This window comes from Leopardus geoffroyi, chromosome C1 (assembly GCF_018350155.1).
Source record: "Leopardus geoffroyi isolate Oge1 chromosome C1, O.geoffroyi_Oge1_pat1.0, whole genome shotgun sequence".
NCBI classification, from domain to species: Eukaryota; Metazoa; Chordata; class Mammalia; order Carnivora; family Felidae; genus Leopardus; species Leopardus geoffroyi.
Genome location: NC_059328.1, coordinates 38,464,087 through 38,483,900, shown reverse-complemented (window position 1 = coordinate 38,483,900; position 19,814 = coordinate 38,464,087). Strand labels below are relative to the sequence as shown.

Below are 19,814 nucleotides of genomic sequence, written 5' to 3'. Positions count from 1 at the left end.
CACATTCTGAGGCAATGACATTCTGATGTTTAGAGCAATGGAGATGGTAAGGAGAAGACCAAAAGTTCATTTTTACTCATCCAACACTCCCCAAGCTCCTAATCCATGCCAGGCCTGAATTTTGCTCAGGAGTTCTAGAGAAAGAGCAAATGCATTAAACTCACAATCTAGTGAGAAAAACAGATAGGAAAAGAACTACCTAGAAAATGGTGTACCAAGGGTGAGACACAAAGTACTGCAGGAGCCTTGAGGAGGAAGAAGCTTATTGTCTGGGAAGTCTGCTTCCCAAGTGAGTCTGGAGAGGTGGAAGTAGGCATTATAGGAAGAGGAACAGAGGCCCGGATGTATGGGGTATTTGCCTTCCAATGCCTTTTCTCTCTCTTTGCCCCCATCTTCCGTTACAGAAGCTCTTTATCAGTCATTTGCACATTCACACTCCTCCATGGCCACTGCATGCCTTCTCTCATGCCACCATCTACCTAGGGCTGCCCCGCTTGTGATTGTACTGAGCTTGCCTCTCTAGGGGAAGTACACCCTCCTTTACCCCCATGAAAACATACCCATCTACTTCTCATGCTCCCTTTGGTATTGAGAACCACAGCCCTCAATGACATATGAATGGCACCCTGTAATTTGCAAAGCTCTCCCCTAACACCCATTTACCAGAGTCTATGAGGCAGGAAGGACATGGGCTCTTTTCCCTATTTTAGAAATGAAGAAACGGAAGATAGAGAGAAGGGAGGGGACTTCAAGAGCACATTGCCTGTAAACAACATTACAAGCGTGTGCTCTGGGTTGTAAATGGGTCCTGAGGCCTAGGAGTATCTCGTCCATGCTGGACAGCTTTGGCAGGTTAGCTGGGTCCTGCAGTGAGTGGAATTTCCAACAGCGAGGCCTCCTGGTCGGGGAGAGATGTTGGGGCAAGGTGTCCCTTTTGTGTACTGCCACCTTTTACATTTTTACCTTATTCATGACTCCTCAACAATGAAGGAAAATGGATACCCCAAGGTCAGAGTGTGAGGGGCTCCAGAAAGTTGCTTCTTCAGTCCTAACTCAAACAGCCCAAGAGAGATTCCGTATATATGGCGTTCACCACTTTCTTTTCGTGCTTTGTAACTCTTATTATTTTGTGTATTTTGTGCAACTGTCTCCTTTACTAAATTGTAAGCAACTTGATGACAACATCAATGTCTGACTCATCTTTGTCGTCTCCAGAGGCCATGAGACCATACCTAATATCCAGCACCATGACTTTGTAAATTACAGCAGGCAAAGAGAGACTGCTGTAGGTACATTTGCTCATATCATTTCACCTCACAACAGCCCTGCAAGATTGCAATATTATATCCCCATTTTACAAATAAAGCCCATTGAGGTTAAATAACTTTCCCAAGATAACACCTCTCATACATAGCCGACCTGGGAACTCTGGTGAGTTCTTCCTGGCTCTAAAGCCTACCCTTTCCACTGCAAACAAATCTTAGTCCAATACATGAATGAATGCCACATCAGCTCATCAGCCAACAACATAACAAACAAGGTCCTATATGAGGGAAAATGCAAAAATGGATAAAACTTGGTCCCTGTCTGCAAAGGAGCTCATAGTCTAGCAGGTGAGCCTAACAGAGAGAAGGCAGGGACTGAAGAGTAGTGTTAAGGGCATTGTGTTGGGTGCTCGGTCCTGAGACTCAAGTATGCATCCATCCATCTAGCAGTCCTTTGTTGAGTTTTGATGCCTGCTTTGAACCAGACCCTGGGTTGGGTTTCTGGGACACAGAAAAGAGGAAGACAAGCCACTGCTCCCAGGAAGTGAAAATTCAGTGGGGGAGATAGACACGCACAGAAAAGATTTCAATCTGGTGTATGTATGTGCTGTCTTTCTTCTCTCTTTCTGTTATCTCCTCTTTGCAGGAAAGAAAAGCCCCCTCCCTACAAGTACCCACTCACGCGGGGCCCAGCCAGGAACCACCCCAACGGCAAAGGGGACAAGAAGAGCTCAGTGAACCACAAAGACCCTTCAAACTCTTTTTAAGGACATGGAGTCCAGGGAGGTCTTGTGGAGGCGGGAGCATGCATTTTCTGCTGGGGCATGAAATTAATCACCCTTCTCTAGTTTCCAAAATAAGGGGTGTGTGATAATGAATAAGCTAGGGAAAGGGAAGGAAAATATGAGAAATTTCATCATCAGTTTTCCCTTTTACCAATGGAAAATCAATTGTGGGACTTCAGCATAAGGTTCAGGAACAAAACAGGAGGCTCAAACCACTCAAATACAGATGCTATTTTCCACAACACAGAGATCCTCACAGGAAGAGGAAAAGCTACACACCCCTTTTGAGAGGTTTGTCACATCTCAGGTCAGTGCTTTTGAAGCCCCTTTACCTTTTAAAGTTGTAGAGCTACTTTGGGACTAGGTGACGGTTGTTTACAGTTTTAGAAGTGCACTGTCCGTGCTCACTGATCCAAAACACCATCAACAACACATACAACCCAAAGACGAATGTACTGCTGGGAACGATGGGACAGAATTTTTGAAATCGCAGCAGTCTGGGGCATATTGTCACTGTGCCTATCAGCTGCATGCATCTCCCAGTGACCTGGGGAGCTTAACTGAAACCTTAGCTCCAAAGACAAAAAGTATTGGTCACTGCTTCCAAAAGGTCTATCATGGTTCACATCGCCAGATTCCAGTGTCACACCTGGCCACTGAAGACGTGGGCATGGATACTCTGCGATGGGGGGAGGCTGGTCGCCAGGTAAAGGAGATGTAGAAGGCAAGAGAATGCCTCCCCCCCCCGCCCCCGCCAAGGCAAGGGGATGATAAAATAAATCAGCAGCAGTAGCAATTCCCAAGGTGGGAAAGCTAAATCTTGTGCATTTTTCTAAAGAGTAAAGTGCCTTTGTATGATGAATGGGTCCAGGGGAGTCTGCTCCCTTCCTGTCTGTGAAGCAGCAGGCTGAGTCACCATGACAGCCTGCTAATTAAAATGACCTCCCGGAAATGAGGATTTGGAGATAGGGAGAGGAAGGGAGGCTCAAGGGAGATAGGGCCTTTAGCACAAAGCTCCAGTTAAGCATTCTTTTGCTTTGGGTTGGAGAGTTTTAAAGTTTGTTGCAAAAATGGAAAGCAAAGCTTATTCTCTCTTTGCTTATTGGTTTTCAGAAATGATAACAAAGAACCACATGTTAGTTGGCTACAAATGTTGTGTTGTATATACAGCTTCTCCTCTGGGTTCTTATTATCCAGAGGGACACAAATAAAGTGGTTTATGCAGCTCTTCTGTTGCTCTGAACGTTCTTGGCGCCCTTCCCTTTAGGTCTTCCACTCCCGCAAGAACCAGCCAGCCAACCCAATCTGGTGTAACTTGCACTTTGCTGTCAGGGTCTCTGTCATCAGGATGAGGATGAACAGTCAAGACTTGACTTTCCAGCAGTTCCTGTGTCAGAGTCCTGGGGAGTTTAGCTGAGTGCAACCAGCTCAATGTGAGCCAAGAGCATGGCAGGTCTTTCAGAAATGATAGCGTCTCTGGAGACAGCATGAACAGAGGCAGGCTGCAGAAAATAGGCATGGTGACAGTCCAGATCTATTTTTCCTGGTCAGACTGTTTCCATAATGTTGTGGCCATATTTAGGCCCCCCACTTTTTAAAAACTGCGTTCATTAATTGGATCACAGGCCTCACAACCCCAGGCATGCTGGCGGGTTAAAACTCTGGGATCTAACTCTGCATCCAAACCCTGTTTCTGTCTTTTAACGTCTGTGTGATCTTGGGCAAGCTATTTTATCTGTCTGAATCTTAGTTTCCTCACCTGTAAGACGGTAACAGTGAGACCTGCCTTATTACAGTTGTTACGTAGGTTTAACAAACTGAGGGCTGGGAAGTGTCAGCAAGGGTGGTCAATAAGAGACAGCTGTATTATTTGGGATATGACCAAGATGGTGAGGTGTCTGCAAATAATTTCCCATTGAAAACAGATGAGGAGATGAGCTGTTTATCCCTGAGATGAAAAATAAGAGGGAGCGGAAGTAGGAAAGTGAGATCACAATGTCTAAAAAGCGGAAAGAACATCTTGGACGTTCTTTTTGTCCAAAAGAAACAAACCTGTTCTGTGTTGCCAAAGGTAGGAACCAAATCCAGGGAGGTAGTCTCAATAAGACAGATGTCAGCTCAAAATATGAGGGAAACTTTCTAGCGAATAGTTTCTGGCCAATGGATGGGCTTTGTAGGGAGACAGCAAGCTTGCCGTTATCAGATGTGTGCAAACAGTCTTAATGAACATCTTTCATGGAAGAAATGGAAAGGGCTCCTTCCCTGGGAGGATGCTGGATGCTCTGTGACATCATCTCCTGGTCTATAACTCTGGAGGGGAATGGCACGAGGCAGGTGGTTACATTCTTGATGTCAAAGAATGGAGTTTACAGTATAAAAAGTATCATCTAATGCTAAACAAATGATATTAAATGTCTCTGAATTACAGCATATGTACCCTGCTAACATTTATAATTCCTTAAGAGGGAAAAACTCATAGCTATGAGGCAGACTGTAGGATATGTTTGCAATAGGATTACTGCTTCTTTCCATTGGTGGATCAGAAAGGAAAGGGCTATCCAAGAGACCAGGGGTTGCCAGTGGACCTCCCTGTGGCCTTGGCCTGTTTAGCAACTCCCCAGCTTTCTTGGACCAAGTTATACCTATGGTCTCACGTTACACAGGAAGGTTTTCAGCAAGGAGATAGACAGAAGACAGCAGCCATCTGGCAGGTGAACCAGCCAGAAGCTACTAGCTGCCCCAGCCCCCAGCAGGGGGCGCTCCAGCCTCTCTTCTTGCCTGCTCACCCTCATCTCTGCATCCAGACACAAGTGGGTAGAAAAGGCTACCGACCCAGTGTTCTGAGGAAAGTGAGATATCTCTGCCAAAAGGAAGGGTGGAGAGGGAGAGACATACTGGTCTTCTACCTGGCCCTCACACATTTTTCCATGAACACTGCCAACTTTGTTCTCCTCTAGACCAGAGGCTCAGAGACAGGACTAAAGGTCTATTTATTGTCAAAAGCTATGGTAGGCAAGCCAGAGGCCACCCAGATTCATTGTGCAGAAGCTCACAGCAGATGCTGAGTCACCTGCCTCTGGTGACAATGCCCGCGGCAGGAGGGGACGTTTAGCTCACAGATTTCCCGGTTGCCTTTGGGGCAGGGGCACGGGATGAGCTTGAGTCCTTTCCAATGATAAATGACATACCTAAGACCTACGTAAGAGGACTCTGGCTCATTTTCCTAAGTAGTAAGAGTAATGCCAACCATGGAAGTCTGGAGTGATTAACATTCATTGAGCCTCAATTCATACACCTGCCGAGTATTTATTGGGCATTTGCTGTGTGCCACGCATTGTGCTAGATGCCTTTGCATCCATTGTCTTATTTAATTTTCCCAACGGTCCCTTGAGGTATCATTTTTTCACTTTGCCCAGGTGAGAAAATTGAGGCTCCTAAAAGTAAAATCCTTTGTTGCCATTCATCTTGGCTAGTGAAAATCTGGATTCAAAACCAGCTCCCTTTCTACTGCTCTATACTGGGCCCTCTCCATTGGTCTCTAGGGAAAATCAGGTCAAAACAGGAGAACAGGTGGAAGCAGAATAACAAGTGACCAATGGCATCACTTAGATGTAGCAGGGAATGGGGAGAGAGGCAGGAAATACGTAAGTTTCTAGGTCGGGTGTGTGAGTAAGAATTTTAGGACTTTTTAGCACCTGTTGCTGAAACCTTGTCTTCTTCCTGTCTCTCACTCCCACACACCTGCCTGAGTTCATGCTAAGCACACCCAACAAGGTAGGGTTTGGGCAAGTGGCCCATTTATCACTTGACATGCAGAGACTTCTATATCTCCCAGGGCTTCTGGAAGCTCAGCTAGGTAGTCATTGCAGGACCCATCCAGGCACCCTCTGGGTTACTAACCCCATGCAGATAATCTCCTTTCTTCTGGAGTGTGTGAGCTGACCCTACAGTGTCCCCCAATTGTTGTTCAGAATTCTTCCACTGAGTCCTGCCTCCTGAGCATTTTAAGGGCACCAAGAGTAGAGATCCTTTCCTCATGGCTCAGCTTAGCCAGAGGGGCACCAGAGCAGACAGAAGAAGGGAGACGTTATAATGTCATAAGAGCAGCCTGGGTTTAAAAACTCAGATAAACCAAATGTGAATCCCAGCTCTTCTATTAACTAGCTGTATGGCTTTGGGAAAAGAATTTAACCTCTTTAAGCCCTGGGAAGGATAATCTAACCCCCCTAGTTATTGTGAGGATTAATGTAATGAAATCTATGTACAACAGAATGTCTGTAGTTAATACTGTATTGTGCACCTAGACATTTGTTAAGACAGTAGAGCTCATGTTAAGTTCTTATAGCAACAGTAACAACAACAACAAAAACAAAAAACAACAAAAAAGAGGCACAAGGAAACTTTTAAAGGCAACAGACATGTCCATTACCTTGATTGGAGCTGGTATCACAGATGCTTGCATATGTGCAAACTCGTCACATAGTATACATTAAATTTGTGCAGTTTTTATATATCAATTATACCTCAGTGAAAGTTGTCTAAAAACTATAATAACATCTATAAAATACCTGGCATAGAGTAGAACTCTTTCCCCAAAACACCTCCATCCCTATTTGCCCCTTACTTGCTTGCTAAGGTTGAAAACCCCTTTTCTTGGAGCCAAAAATTCTGTTTATGCTCCACTGACATACAGACAGGGGTAAAAATTCTTCCTGAGTAGAGGACAGGGGTGAGAGAAGTGTCCAGAAAAGTGACAGTCACGCTGAGGGATCAGCGTCAGGCCAGGGACCTAGGTTTTATTCATCATCGTGGCTTCAGCATTAACAGAGATCATGCACCAAGGGCTGTGCTCACTGAGTGTGGAATGAACAAATGTTGGGAGTGGGGTAGTGGCAAGGGCCCTGAACCCGTGAGGAAGAGGAGAGAGGCTTTGTAAGTTGGGGCTCTGAAAAGAGGGGAAGATAGTGTTGGGCACAACGGTCCCAAACCTGAATTGAGGCAGGACCGTCAAAACTAAAAAGAGAAAGGAGTATAGGTTCTGCGAGATACCTTGTTTTATTAAAATAACAAAAGATTTTTAGCAGGATTTATTAGAGGCCCTTTCTGTGTTGTCTGTGATTTGCACGCACCTTCTCAGGGATGGTCTCTGAAGTTCACACCGATGTGCTGTGCTGGCTGCAACTCAGACCTCCCTGAGCATTCTCCCCTCTGTTAGCTCTTCCCGCTGTCACCCAGCTCCTGGCACTTGCGGTAAGCACAGGGCTTACTCCCCATCTTGCAGATGAAGAAACAGATCAGTGCAGTAAAGTCCCCTGACTGTGGTCCACAGCTGGGAAATAAGTAGGACAGGCCCAAGGCAGCAGCCCGCCTCTGCCACACCCCACTGTCCTTTGGTTCAATGCCAAACCTCAGCGCTAAGCCTGGCCAGTTCAGAAAGTTATCCTTGTGACGCCTCTTCTAGCTCCTTGATGCTCAGAATTTGCTTGTCCCCAAAGACCTGGGATCTATTTTTGGCTGACCTTATGTCAATCTTAAATCCAAATCTGCTTCTCTCTCCCTGGCATCGTCTGTCTGGGTTAATGTCTTCTCCCACCTAGTCGCCCCAGCCAGAGCCTTGCCATTGGCTCAACTCCCTTCGTTTCCTCTCCCCGCGCAGCCAGCCAGGCCCCAAAGCCCGCTGCTTCTGCCTCTGTGATATGTCTGCCTGCAAGCGGTGTAAGGGAGTGACTCTGGAGTCCCTAGACTTGAGATTTAACCTCAGCTCCACCACTTGCAATTTTTGCCTTGTGAGTCATTTAAAGCAGTTTACTTTCCTCATCATTAAAATGGAGAAACACTTCCGACAGGCTTGCTGTGCATCTTCCTTCCACTCCCCTTGCCTTCCCACTCACTCCCTCCCGTTCACTCCCGCCCTCATGTCCTACCTGAATTGCTGTAACAGCCCCTCTTTCCCCATCCTGCCTCCCCATGCTGTCCTGCTAACTTCCTCACTCTCTCTCCAGAGGTGCTTACAGGATCTCTATAAAATGTGACCCCACGTTTGTGGCACCTCTTTCAGATCAATTGTCTAAGGAACCTGGATGTCATCCTAATTTTGTGCCTTTCAACCTCCCTTCTGATCAGCTGCCACATCCTGATGGTTCAGTCTGTTCAGTGTCTCTCAGATCCATCCACCATTGCTACTCTTCTTAACTAAAGAAAATTCTTCTCGTCATTCAAGACTTAGCTCGGATATCCCAGCTCCGTGGCATCCACCCCAGTCCCCTCAGCTGGAATTAAGTCCCTCCTTTCCTTGTGTCCCCAGCACTTATGTCTCTATTTATCAGTTATTCCACTACCACGACTGTCCTCTCCCCCAGTATCGTTTCATTTCTTGGAGAGCAGAGATTGGGTTTTTCTCATCTCTGTACCCCTTGTAGCGCCTACCACAGTTCCAGACACATCAGAGGCACTCAGCATGAGTGTAGCAGAATAAAAGAGAGAACGAGTCTCAAATCCCAAACACCATCCTGAGCGTCTCCTCATAACTGGATCCTGACTCCAGACTCCTCTTCCCAAAGCACTGAGCTCTTGGAGACGTTCCGCTGCTCAGACTTCCTCCATGGCTCCCTTTACCTGTGGGACAGAGTTCCAACTCAGCACGAAGGGCGGCGTGGTGTGGTGGAGTAAGTGCTTTGGACCTGGAGTCCTGGACAGTCTTCAAGGCCATACTCACTGGGGGAAGATGGAGGAAATAGATTTACTTCGTCTCTAGTCCTTTCTTGATGGCCAGATTCTTGTTCAGAGCTCAAGGCAATTGGACCATTTTTTCTTACAGCAACAAAGACAACTATTGTTGCTGCTGCTACTGCTGTCACTACTACCACCATCTACTACTACCACCATCTACTACTGCTGCTGCTACTACTACCACCACCACCACCACACCGCTACTGCTGCTGCTGCTACTGCTACTACCACCATCCACTACTACTACTGCTACTACCACTAGTACTACTGCTGCTACAACTACTACTACCACCACCACTACTGCCGCTGCTGCTACTACTACTAACACCAGCTACTACTGCTACTGCTACAACCACCACCACCAGTACTGCTGCTACTACCACCATCTACTACTACCACCATCTACTACTACTGCTACTACTACTACCACCACCACTACCACCACCACCACCACACCACTACTGCTGCTGCTACAACCATCTACTACTACCATCATCTACTACTACCACCAACACTACCACCACCACCGCCACCACCACCACCACACCGCTACTGCTGCTGCTGCTACTGCTACTACCACCATCTACTACTACTGCTACTACCACTAGTACTACTACTACTACCACTACTACCACTACTACCACCACCACCACCGCTGCTGCTGCTGCTCCTGCTACTATTGGTGCTGCTGCTCCTACTACTGCAACTGCTATTCTTGTTCACCTACTACTACTACGATAACTACTACTGTGATGACGACTGTGACTACTACTCCCACCACCACTGCAGGTACTGCCGTGGCCGATCTACGGCGAGGGCTACTGTCTCTGCTGCCGCTGCTCTGCCCTTACCGAGCACCTGCTCAGTCCCAGGCCCTGCACGGTTGCTTTGTCTTCCGCGGTCTCACAACAACTCCCAGGAGAAGCTCAGGAGGTGAAGGAATCTGGCCGAAGTGGCAGCGCCTGGATGTCACCAGCCTCCGGGGCTTCTGTTCTTTCCATTTTCCCTCCACCTTTTTGTGTGCTGTCCCAAGACTGACAAGACAATGGATATTTAATTACGTAAAGTGTTGGTTTATAAAAAGCCTCCGGGAGCTCACTGGCTCGTGTTTGTTCCCGTCTGGCCTCCTTTTGCCTATTCCTCTGAGCCCAGCTCTAGCATTCTCCTCCATAGCTGGATGTCCCTGCGTGTCCTCCAGGCCGGAGGCTCTTCGTTTGAACAACTGCCGAAATGTCTTAACAGGCAGAGAGGGAGCTACCCTTGGACTTGTAATGGCAGGAGAGATGTCGGCCTGGGGTAGTAGAGAGGAGGCCTAGCCCCTCTGTTAGCACACCCCTGACCCTATTCCTGCATTAAAAAGCAGGGACTGGTCACCAGCGACAAGCATTTGTCCTTCTAAATATCCCAAAGACTTCCTCTCCCTCCATCCCAACCTACTCCCCACCCCCAGAAATCAAACTGTAAAGTCAGAAGGCTTTAAAGACACAGCCATTAGGAAACCGGTTCTGCTCCCAGCTCTGATACTGTCTGGCCGTGTGACTTTACATAAACGTCTTGCCCTGTCTTGAGTTATCCCGGAGCTTCGACTGGTTTCAGTTTCATATTCTTTGATATGGGAGCATAGTCCTCAATCAACCTACCCTTGGGTATTGTGAGGATCCGGACAGGAAGAATGGGAAAGTACAGTATTGTGAAAAAATATTTCCTACTATTTTCTCCCCTTCTAAGAACTAACATCTTATAAAGTTTCCCTCTTGGTCTATGCCTTGCCTTTGACCTGGGTCATCCTGCCTTTCATTCATCCAACAAAATATACCAAACACGTTATGTTTACCAGTCGTTTCCCATTCCTCTGCAGCCCTGATGCCTACCTATCCTTCAAGACTCCTCCTCCAGGAAGTCTTCCCTGATCTTCCAACCCTCATAGATAACTCTTCCTCTGAGCTGCTAGAGAACTATTGTCTAAACATCTCATCTGGCACTTAGTAATAGCTTTGTATTTCACTTTTCTTGTGTATCAGCTCTATCTTCCCAGCTCAACTTTGCATTGTTCTTGGGGTCTCACTCGTTGCTCAGGTCCCAAGGCCAAGCACAAGGCCAGGCAGAGAGTAACCCTTCCCTGAGAGTTTGCAGTATGCTGCTGCTGCTGCTGCTGCTGGGAATGAAGCTGGGGGTGGCTTCTCTGAGCAGAACATTTCTGTAAGGCTGATGCCCACCCCTTCTCCCTTCCTCTAGAAGCTCGTAAATAAGGGCAAGCCCTGACACCTCTGGGCAGAGTGGAACAAACCTAGCTTACAGGCCCATACAGGAAACTGTCGGACTTTAAGGCTAAGGGCGTCCATGAGAAAGAGAAAAAGAAAGAGGGATGGGGAGAGGCTGGGAGAGGTGAAAGAGAGAAATCAATTATGTAGGATTTGAGAGAGAGAGAGAGAGAGTACTTATATATTTACATTGTGTGTAAGGCTTTTATAACTTTTTAATGTTTGGGTATGAAAATGCATGGTTTTTCATAGTTGTGAATGTTTATGCGTGCTTTACTGAATATAAGTGACATATCATTGCAGATTCTAAGCACATTTTTACATCAACTCCTACTCAGAGGTCCTAGGTTAAGTTTCTGTTTGAAATTCTATCTAATCTCTCAACATTTCATTCATATTAATGGGTCACCGCCTATGCCCAGCCTCCCTGGGACTGTGCCCAGCAGGATGTCAAGGCCACCTTTCCTTCCCAGTCGCAGGGAAGGCTGATGTGGATCCCAGCCAGGCCAGTCCCTGGGATGGGAAGCTCGCCAAGATCCCTTTGCCTGACCCTGTCAGGGGGTGAGCTCATGTTTAGATCTCTTCCCTGTATCTCAGCCTTGGTGTTCCTGTTTCTCTCTTTCTCCTTCTTCAGGCCAGCCTTGATTAAAGGTAAACAAAACAAAACAACGCTGGTGTGGTGTGGTGTTAGGAAGGAAGAGGCTGCTCCCTTAACTCCCCCCTCCCGGCACCTCTCCAAATTTCTCCCGGACTGCTGAATGCTGTGGCTCCAGCACGCTCGTTTCTGTTCCATTTTAGAAGCACTCACTCAGGGTCTGCTCTAAGCAGAGCTGAATACTGAGTGGTGGTCCGAATGGAGGTACACAGCTGTGAAATAAATACTTCATTGCTCTGGCCCATAGAGCAGCTCCAGGAGGCTGGAGACTCTGACTTTGTTGAAATGCAAATACGCAGGATGGGGACTTTCCTGCATGAAGCCTCGTTCATCACGCATGCCTAAATTCATTCTTTAGTAAAGTTTAACATTTATTCTTTCATTCTTTTGTCCATTCATTCATTCATTCACCCTTAGGCAGGCCAAGTGGTTTGTTAGAAACCCAGAAGCCTGGATTCAAGCCTGAGTTAGCGGCCGTCATCTTTGCCCTCCGAGCCTCAATCTTACCTGTGGAATGGAATGAAAGAATGATTTCTGGGGAGCCTGGGTGGCTCAGTCAGTTAAGCGTTTGACTCTTGATCTCAGCCCAGGTCTTGAGCTCAGGTCTTGAGTTCAAGCCCCACGTTGGGCTCCACAATGGGCATGAAGCCTACATTAAAAAAAAAAAAAAAAAAAAAGGACTGATTGCTCTTCCTGATCCACAGGATTACATTCAGGAACTTCAGGGGAAATGGCTGTAGTGAACATCCTCTGTATACAGCCATTCTACATACAATAGGAGGGGAGGAGGGCAAGGGACTTTGAAATGATGCATTAGATAGAGCCAGAAATGGAAGCAAAAAATATCTAATTCCAGTCCCCTAGCATTTACACACCTTTAGAAAAGTCACTCTCCCTCTCTAAGCCTGTTTGCCCATCTATAAAATGGGCAAACCTGTTGAAGTAGACGATCACTGAGGAGTTTTGCCATTTGGGGATTCTAGGAACTCCTCCTCCTAATCCAATCTCCTACCCTGAAAGATGGTCTCATAGTGACCTTGGAAACACATCAAGTTGCTAGATACTAATGCTATAGGCAGGATGTCTAGGTAGTAAATTTTCATACTTGGCTCAGCAGCATGGTGGTGATGCCGGCTTCCCAAAGATTCTCTCTGCCCTCAGACCTGATGCTGAACCAGACACCTCTGGAGAGATGAGACCAGCGGGTGACACGGCAAACCTTGCATACAGAAGGTGCAGTGCTGCGGACCTAATTAACATCACCGGGTAATAGACACCCTGGAGCACGCTTGAGCTGCCTGACAGAATAAATAAAGCAATGCTTTATCTTAAGTCTTGGTTAACAGTGAGTAACAGACTTGTGCATTATTTACTACACTTCACTGCACAGACCTGCTATGGCGGCCCTAGACCCCGTGAGAAGGCACACCCTGATTTCAAGGGTGTGCATTATAAATTGCTTGCCAAGCAACTGGAGTATTGGGACCCAGCCTGGGTGTTGTAATAGACCTGTGTGAAGAGGTGGGCACAAGAGTGTGGCTCTGGTGTCTTACAGATCCGGCTGAGATCAGCTCTGCCACCATGTGACCTTGAGCCACCTCTGTGAACTTCGGTCTCTTTACTTACAAAATAGGATTAATTAATGCCTGGGTCACAGGAGGTTTGTGAAGAATAAATAACACGATGTGAACAAATGGAAGTGTGGCTTCAAGGATAGCTATTATTATTTGCCACATTCACATTACTCGTGTGCTCAGTATTTCTAAGGTGGTCAGTCAAGCGACCACCCTGGTACATATACTTGGAAGCTATGGTCTGTCATTGTAAATGGATGGTGGGGTAACAGGGTCTTTCTTTATCAACAGCTGGTGGTCATTTGTTCACCTCCAGCAGCGTCCTCCTCCCCTCTCATTATAATATCATCATTCATTCATTCATTCATTTATTCATTCATAATGTCTACCATTGTAAAAGGTACAATGTACCTTAGTTTTGGGTTCTTCCAAAAGCAGAGACTAGGACAAGCAACTGAGAGCAAGCATGTACTTTCCAGGTGATACCTGGAAGCAGAAGTAAGGAAAAGCTTAAACTGAGACAGAAAAGGGAGAAAATGCAGTAAAAGGTGTCCTAATAAGCTAATTACCACTGAAGGGAAAGGGGACTCAATCCCTCTAGGGGTCTTAGAAATAGTGTAAAATGACCCCCCCCCCCTTGGGGCACCTGAGTGGCTCAGTGGGCTAAGCGTCCAATTTCAGCTCAGGTCATGATCTCATGGCTCGTGGGTTTGAATTCCGTGTCGGGCTCTGTGCTGACAGCTTACAGCCTGGAGCTGCTTCAGATTCTGTGTCTCCTTCTCTCTCTGCCCCTCTCCCACTCACACTCTGTCTCTGTGTCTCTCTCTCTCAAAAGTAAATAAGCTTTTAAAAAAGATGCTGGCCAAATACACAGAACTGTCCTCTAAGGCTGCACTGAAATCAGATGGGCTGAGGAGATGGGGGACAGGCAGTACAAGCATCTGCTCCACACGGGCACAGGAGAGCCAAGTGAGGCATGAGTGCCTTGTCTTTGCTATCTCGTGGCTAGGAAGTTTGGTAGGAACAGTGGCCAAGTTAACTCGGCCTCCCAAGGATCTGGCACAGTGCCTGCACAGAGTTGCACACCCAGTGATTATTTGCTGAGTGCAAAGATGGAAGGATAGGTGGATGGTTGGATGGATGTATGGGTGGTGGATCAGTTTTCTCCTTTGTAAGAAAAATTTCTGCCTACAGATGTGGGGGAAGAATGGAGGTTGTGGAAGGTTGGGTGTGCAGATGGAGTTTGATGTGCAAGGGTATTCAACATGGGGCAGGGGCAGGTAAAGCAAGAAGTCCTCAGAAGAAATCACTCTAGAGCTGGCTCAAGCAAGTGGGGCCAAACAAGTCATTGATGCTGGTTTATTGATGGAGTTGCCCCAAACTGGTACTTCAGCTTGGACTCGACAGCACAAATGGAAGCCAGGAGAACACCTGAACTGAAATTGTGAGGAAAAATAGTCTCAGAGCAGGACGAACATGGAGAGGGCCCAGGAAGACCCAGTAGTCTAGGCTTTGACTCAAAGGACTCGAGTTTTAAACTCCTCAGGCCTTTGCAAAACCTTACCCTTACTAAACGGTCTGCGTTGATATTTCATAAGAGCTGAATTGCCTTTTAATAATTGGTGCATTTGACCAGGAAAAGGGAAAACAAAAGCAAAGTGTTTGAGATTTTATACATATTTTCGTTTCAACCATCTTTATTTCTTATTATAGTTGAAATCTTGAGGTTAACATCAATTTCTATGATTAACATTTTCTTTTTCCTGATAATATTGTTCACTTAGAAAATTTTGAAATTTGAGAGGCACCTGCGTGGCTCAGTCAGTTAAGTGTCAGACTTGGTTTTGGCTCAGGTCATGATCTCATGGTTGTAAGATCACGCCTGGCTCTGTACTGAGCGTGGAGCCTGCATAGGACTCTCCCTCTCCCTCTGCCCCTCCCCTGCTTTCGTGCACACACTCTTTCTCAAAATAAATACACTTAAAAAAAAATAAGATATTGAAATCCAAAAGGAAGGAAAAAGGGTAAGGAAAGTAACACCACCACCAAGAGATAAATAACTTTTAATGTATTTTTAATACATTTTAAACAAAACTGAGATAATTTTATATATATATATATATATATATATATATGTATAGTTTTAGATATTTCCCCCCCACTGAGCTTTTCAGCTGGTTTGTGTAATGTATAATTTTCTTATACAGCTCTCATGTTTTGACTATGCTTTGAAAACATTAATTTTTACTGATTATGTAATATTCTACCATTAGAATCTAATTTATTTGCTCATTCCCTTCTTGTTGGACATTTTGGTCCCAATTTTTTGTTATAAATTTTGAACAGAACTGTACAAAACCCTTAATATGCAATATGTCCTTTAAACTTCCCTACAAGCCTGTGAGGGGAGTGAGTAGTGTATAGACTCTTTTTACAGATGAGGAAACTGAAGATTCCAGAGGAGTTCAGTGATTTGTTAAAGGTTACAGTCTTGGTTCAGTTTCCCCAGAAGCAGAACCCAAAAAAATATGGTTTCAATGCAATGGATTTATTTAAAATGAGATCTTGGGGCGCCTGGGTGACTTGGTCGGTTAAGGAGCCGACTTCAGCTCAGGTCATGATTTCACAGTCCATGAGTTTGAGCCCCACGTCGGGCTCTGTGCTGACAGCTCAGAGCCTGGAACCTGCTTTGGATTCTGTGCCTCCCTCTCTCTGTGCCTCCCCTGCACACTCTGTCTCTCCCTGTCTTTCAAAAATGAGTAAACATTAAACAAAATTAAAAAGAGTCTCAAGCTAAGAGGAAGAAAATGAGGAAATGAGACGAGGAAGGCAGGACAGCCAATGACATGTTTGTTACCAAGCAAGCTGCCACTGTGGAGAAGCGGAGCCTAATTGTGCTGGGGAAACTTGAGAAGCCAGTGTACTCTCCTCTCGGAATTATCCCACACGAGGGATGAGGGAGCTGGGTTGTTTTCACAAACTCCAATCAGTCTTGGTCACAGCTGTTCCCAAGGAGCCCTGTCACTTCTCCCGGTTACTTCTGAACTGCTGTCAGGGAGGGAGCTAAGCAGGCTCTGGGGGGCACATCAATGCAGGTGCTGGCAGTCACAAGTTAGGCAGTGCTGCCCACAGCAATGAGGGAAAGGGGATGAGGGTGACATTGAGCAGGGCCTCTAAGGTCAGTCACATGGTTGTAACTGACAGAGCTGGGATTTGAATGCAGGTATGCCTAATTCCAGAGCCCTTTCCTTTAATGATTTGGCTTTGCAGAGAAACAAAGTGACCTTGGGCATGTCACTTCATCTCTCTAAGCTCCAGGATCTGATGGGGATAATGCTATCGGCCATTTCTTACTCAAAGTGCTGTCATAAGATGACAGCATGGATGTGTCGGCACTTTGATTACCAGCAAGGCCATCGTTGGTTCAGCAGTACTGACCATTCCCATAAGGTGGGCAGGAATCACATCAGGCAGCCATTGAGTGCTTTCCTGAGGATGGCTAATGAAAAGAAATTAATAGAAGATGGGCCGGTCCCTGAGTTTATTAGATGAGTAGTTTCTCAGATTTCACTGCATAGTATGCGAGGTACACGTGGCTCATCGAAGTACAGTATAAGTCTGTGGTGAACAATGGAGTGTTCCGTTGTTCTGGTGAGGGGAAAACAGATACACAATTAATCATCCCTACGCACTGACAGTCTCCAAGTCTGGATTGTCCCAGGAGGGAGTTTAGTTGCTCTGTAAGCTTCAAATTCAAGGGCTCCTCAATGCTAAGCTCCTGACGAGCTGCATTAAAGTAAAAATGACAAAGATGGCATTTGACGTATTTATTAAATATGTGGATCCCGAAGGAGCCAATGTGGGTTGCTCATGCCAGTGAAGTTCCAGATGCGAAGTCCGTGTTGCTGCAGCCCTCCCACATGGCTGAAGTTCACACTTAAGGGTAAGGTTAAGACAGACTGGAGATTTGAACCCTGACGTCAAAATCCATTTCGTTCCAGAAGATCACGTAAGTGTTCATCTGCTGACGATGTTTTGCAGCTTTACCAACCACTGGAAAGCAAGTGTGAATGAGTTGCCCAGAACCATTCCTACGTGGTACTACCTACCTCAAGATTTCTACACCCTGCCCCACCCTAGCCCAGGCCGGTATAAGCATTTACCTAGATTGTTTTTAATAGTATGGAACATGAGTTCATATTCCAAAGATTTGGGTCTATACAATGGGCATGTTTACTCCTAGGCACTAAGACTGTAATTCAAGTAGCTTTCACTGATGAATGATGGTGTCAGTGTTTCCAACACTATTACTACTAATGCCAGGAGATTCACATATGCTCTTAATCCTCCCAGCAACCCTAAGAGGAAGAGAAAGGTACTACAGTCCCCATGTTATAAAAGAGGAGTTGGAGACACAGAGTGACATAACCAGGGCCGCATCACTAATAAGTGGTAGAAAGAGGATTCAAACTCACTTCGGTCTGGCTTCAAAGTCCAAACACTCTGACACCAGAGCACCACCTCCAACTGTCTAGATGTTCCTCAACCTCGTGAATGATAATAAAACCCATGAATGAGAATAAAATAAGATAAAAACAGAGAAGGAGGCAAACCATAAGAGACTTTTAAATACAGAGAACAAGCTGAGAGTTGCTGGAGGGCAGGTGGGTGGGGAGATAGGCTAAGGGGATGATGGGCATTAAGGAGGGCATTTGTGATGAGCACTGGGTGTTATATGTAGGTGGTTAATCACTAGGTTCTACTCCTGAAACCAATACTACACTGTATGTTAACTAACTTGAATTGAAATAAAATCTTGGAAGAAAACAAAGAAACAAACAAACCATTTGACATCTTAAAAAAAAAAAAAAAGAAAAGAAAAACATGAATTGGGCCAACAATTCCAGATACTCATCTCTGGCCTAATATCATCCCAGAAATTCAGATTTATATAACGAGGCAATTACCAAGCATTTCAAACTTAGAATTTTTTATTTTCACATATTTTTTATCTCTGCCCCAAATTTCCTCCTCTTTCAATCCTTCTTATCCATCCAAAAGGCATTGCCATCTGGTTTCCCAGACCAAAAATGTTGTTATACATGATGCTTCCCTTTTGATACCTAATGAAGATACTTAATATAGTAATAGCCTATAAAAGACACCCTAAGTCCATCCACATCTCTCAGTCTCCATTATGGCCATTAGAGCAAGCGCCAAGATCTCCAGCCTGTGTGAATGCAAAACCTTCCAAAGGATCCTGGGGCGCCTGGGTGGCTCAGTCGGTTAAGCGGCCGACTTCAGCTCAGGTCACGATCTTGCAGTCCGTGAGTTCGAGCCCCGCGTCGGGCTCGGGGCTGATGGCTCAGAGCCTGGAGCCTGCTTCCGATTCTGTGTCTCCCTCTCTCTCTGCCCCTCCCCCATTCATGCTCTGTCTCTCTCTGTCTCAAAAATAAATAAACGTTAAAAAAAATTAAAAAAAAAAAAAAAAAAAACCTTCCAAAGGATCCTGCGTGCACTTCCATACCCCTGCAATCCATTCTCCACACACAGCCAAAGTGCTCTTGTTAAAAAACATAAATCAGGGTGCCTGGCTGGTTCAGTCAGTAGAGTATCTGACTATTGATCTCAGGGTCATGAGTTTGAGCCTCATATTGGGTGTAAAGATTACTTCTTAAAAAAGTATTGTAAAAAAACCATAAATCATATCATCTACCACAGATTGAAAGTGTTCCCCCCCCCATTCATATGTTGAAATCTAATGCCCAATGGGATGGTGTCAGGAGGTGAGGCTTTTTGGCAGGTGCTTAGGTCCTGAGGGTGGAGCCCTCATGAATGGGATTAGTGCCTTCTCAAAAGACCCACAAAGCTGCCTCGTCTCTTTCCACCATGTAAGCACACAACCAGAAATCCCATCTACGAACTGAGAAGTAGGCTCTCACCAGCCCTCGAATCTGCTAACGTCTTGATCTTGGACTTCCCAGCCTCTAGAACTGTTAGAAATAAATCTGTTGTTTATCAGTTACCCAGTTTATGGCATTTTGTTATAGCAACATGAACAGACTTGAGACATTATCATTTCCTTCCTGAAAGCCTTTCATTCCCCCTCCACCCCCCCATTATGCTTAGATCAAGAACAAATTCAAATGGATCAGTTACAACTTTCATATCTTAGCTTGGGACCCATGACCCTACATGATGTGGTCCCCTAACCACCTCTCAACATCTACTCTCACTATCCCCCACACCCTTTGTCTTCTGTGCTCCAGCCACATTGGCCTTCTGTTTCTCAAACATGTCATATTCATTAGGATTTACAACTATTACACTAGTTATTCCCTCCCCTGGTTGCTGCTTATGTGTTTCCTCCTCAGAGAGCCTTTCCCTGAACACCCAACACCAACTAACCAACTGTGGCTACCTAGTCTACTTCAGCACATGTATATTACCATGGTTTTCATACTGCTTGACATTTTTTGCTCTTTGGGTCTGTTTACTGTGATGTCACAAATATAGTGGACTAATGTGACTTTCCATGGACTGTC

General features: G+C 45.8%; 1 protein-coding gene across 3 annotated transcripts in view; it reads left to right on the top strand.

The window, feature by feature from the left end:
- LOC123597854 (BEN domain-containing protein 5) overlaps positions 1-13,012 on the top strand; it is a 1,446,709-nt gene extending 1,433,697 nt beyond the window's left edge. The window contains exon 13 of one of the 3 annotated variants that reach the window (XM_045477303.1): positions 12,857-13,012. In XM_045477303.1, the coding sequence (XP_045333259.1) occupies positions 12,857-12,965 (109 nt within the window). In that variant the 3' untranslated portion in view covers positions 12,966-13,012. Of the gene's footprint in view, positions 1-1,911; positions 3,280-12,812 lie in introns of those variants that run through there. The other 2 variants (XM_045477305.1, XM_045477302.1) reach the window with 2 other exon arrangements.
- Positions 13,013-19,814: the final 6,802 nt, after the last annotated feature.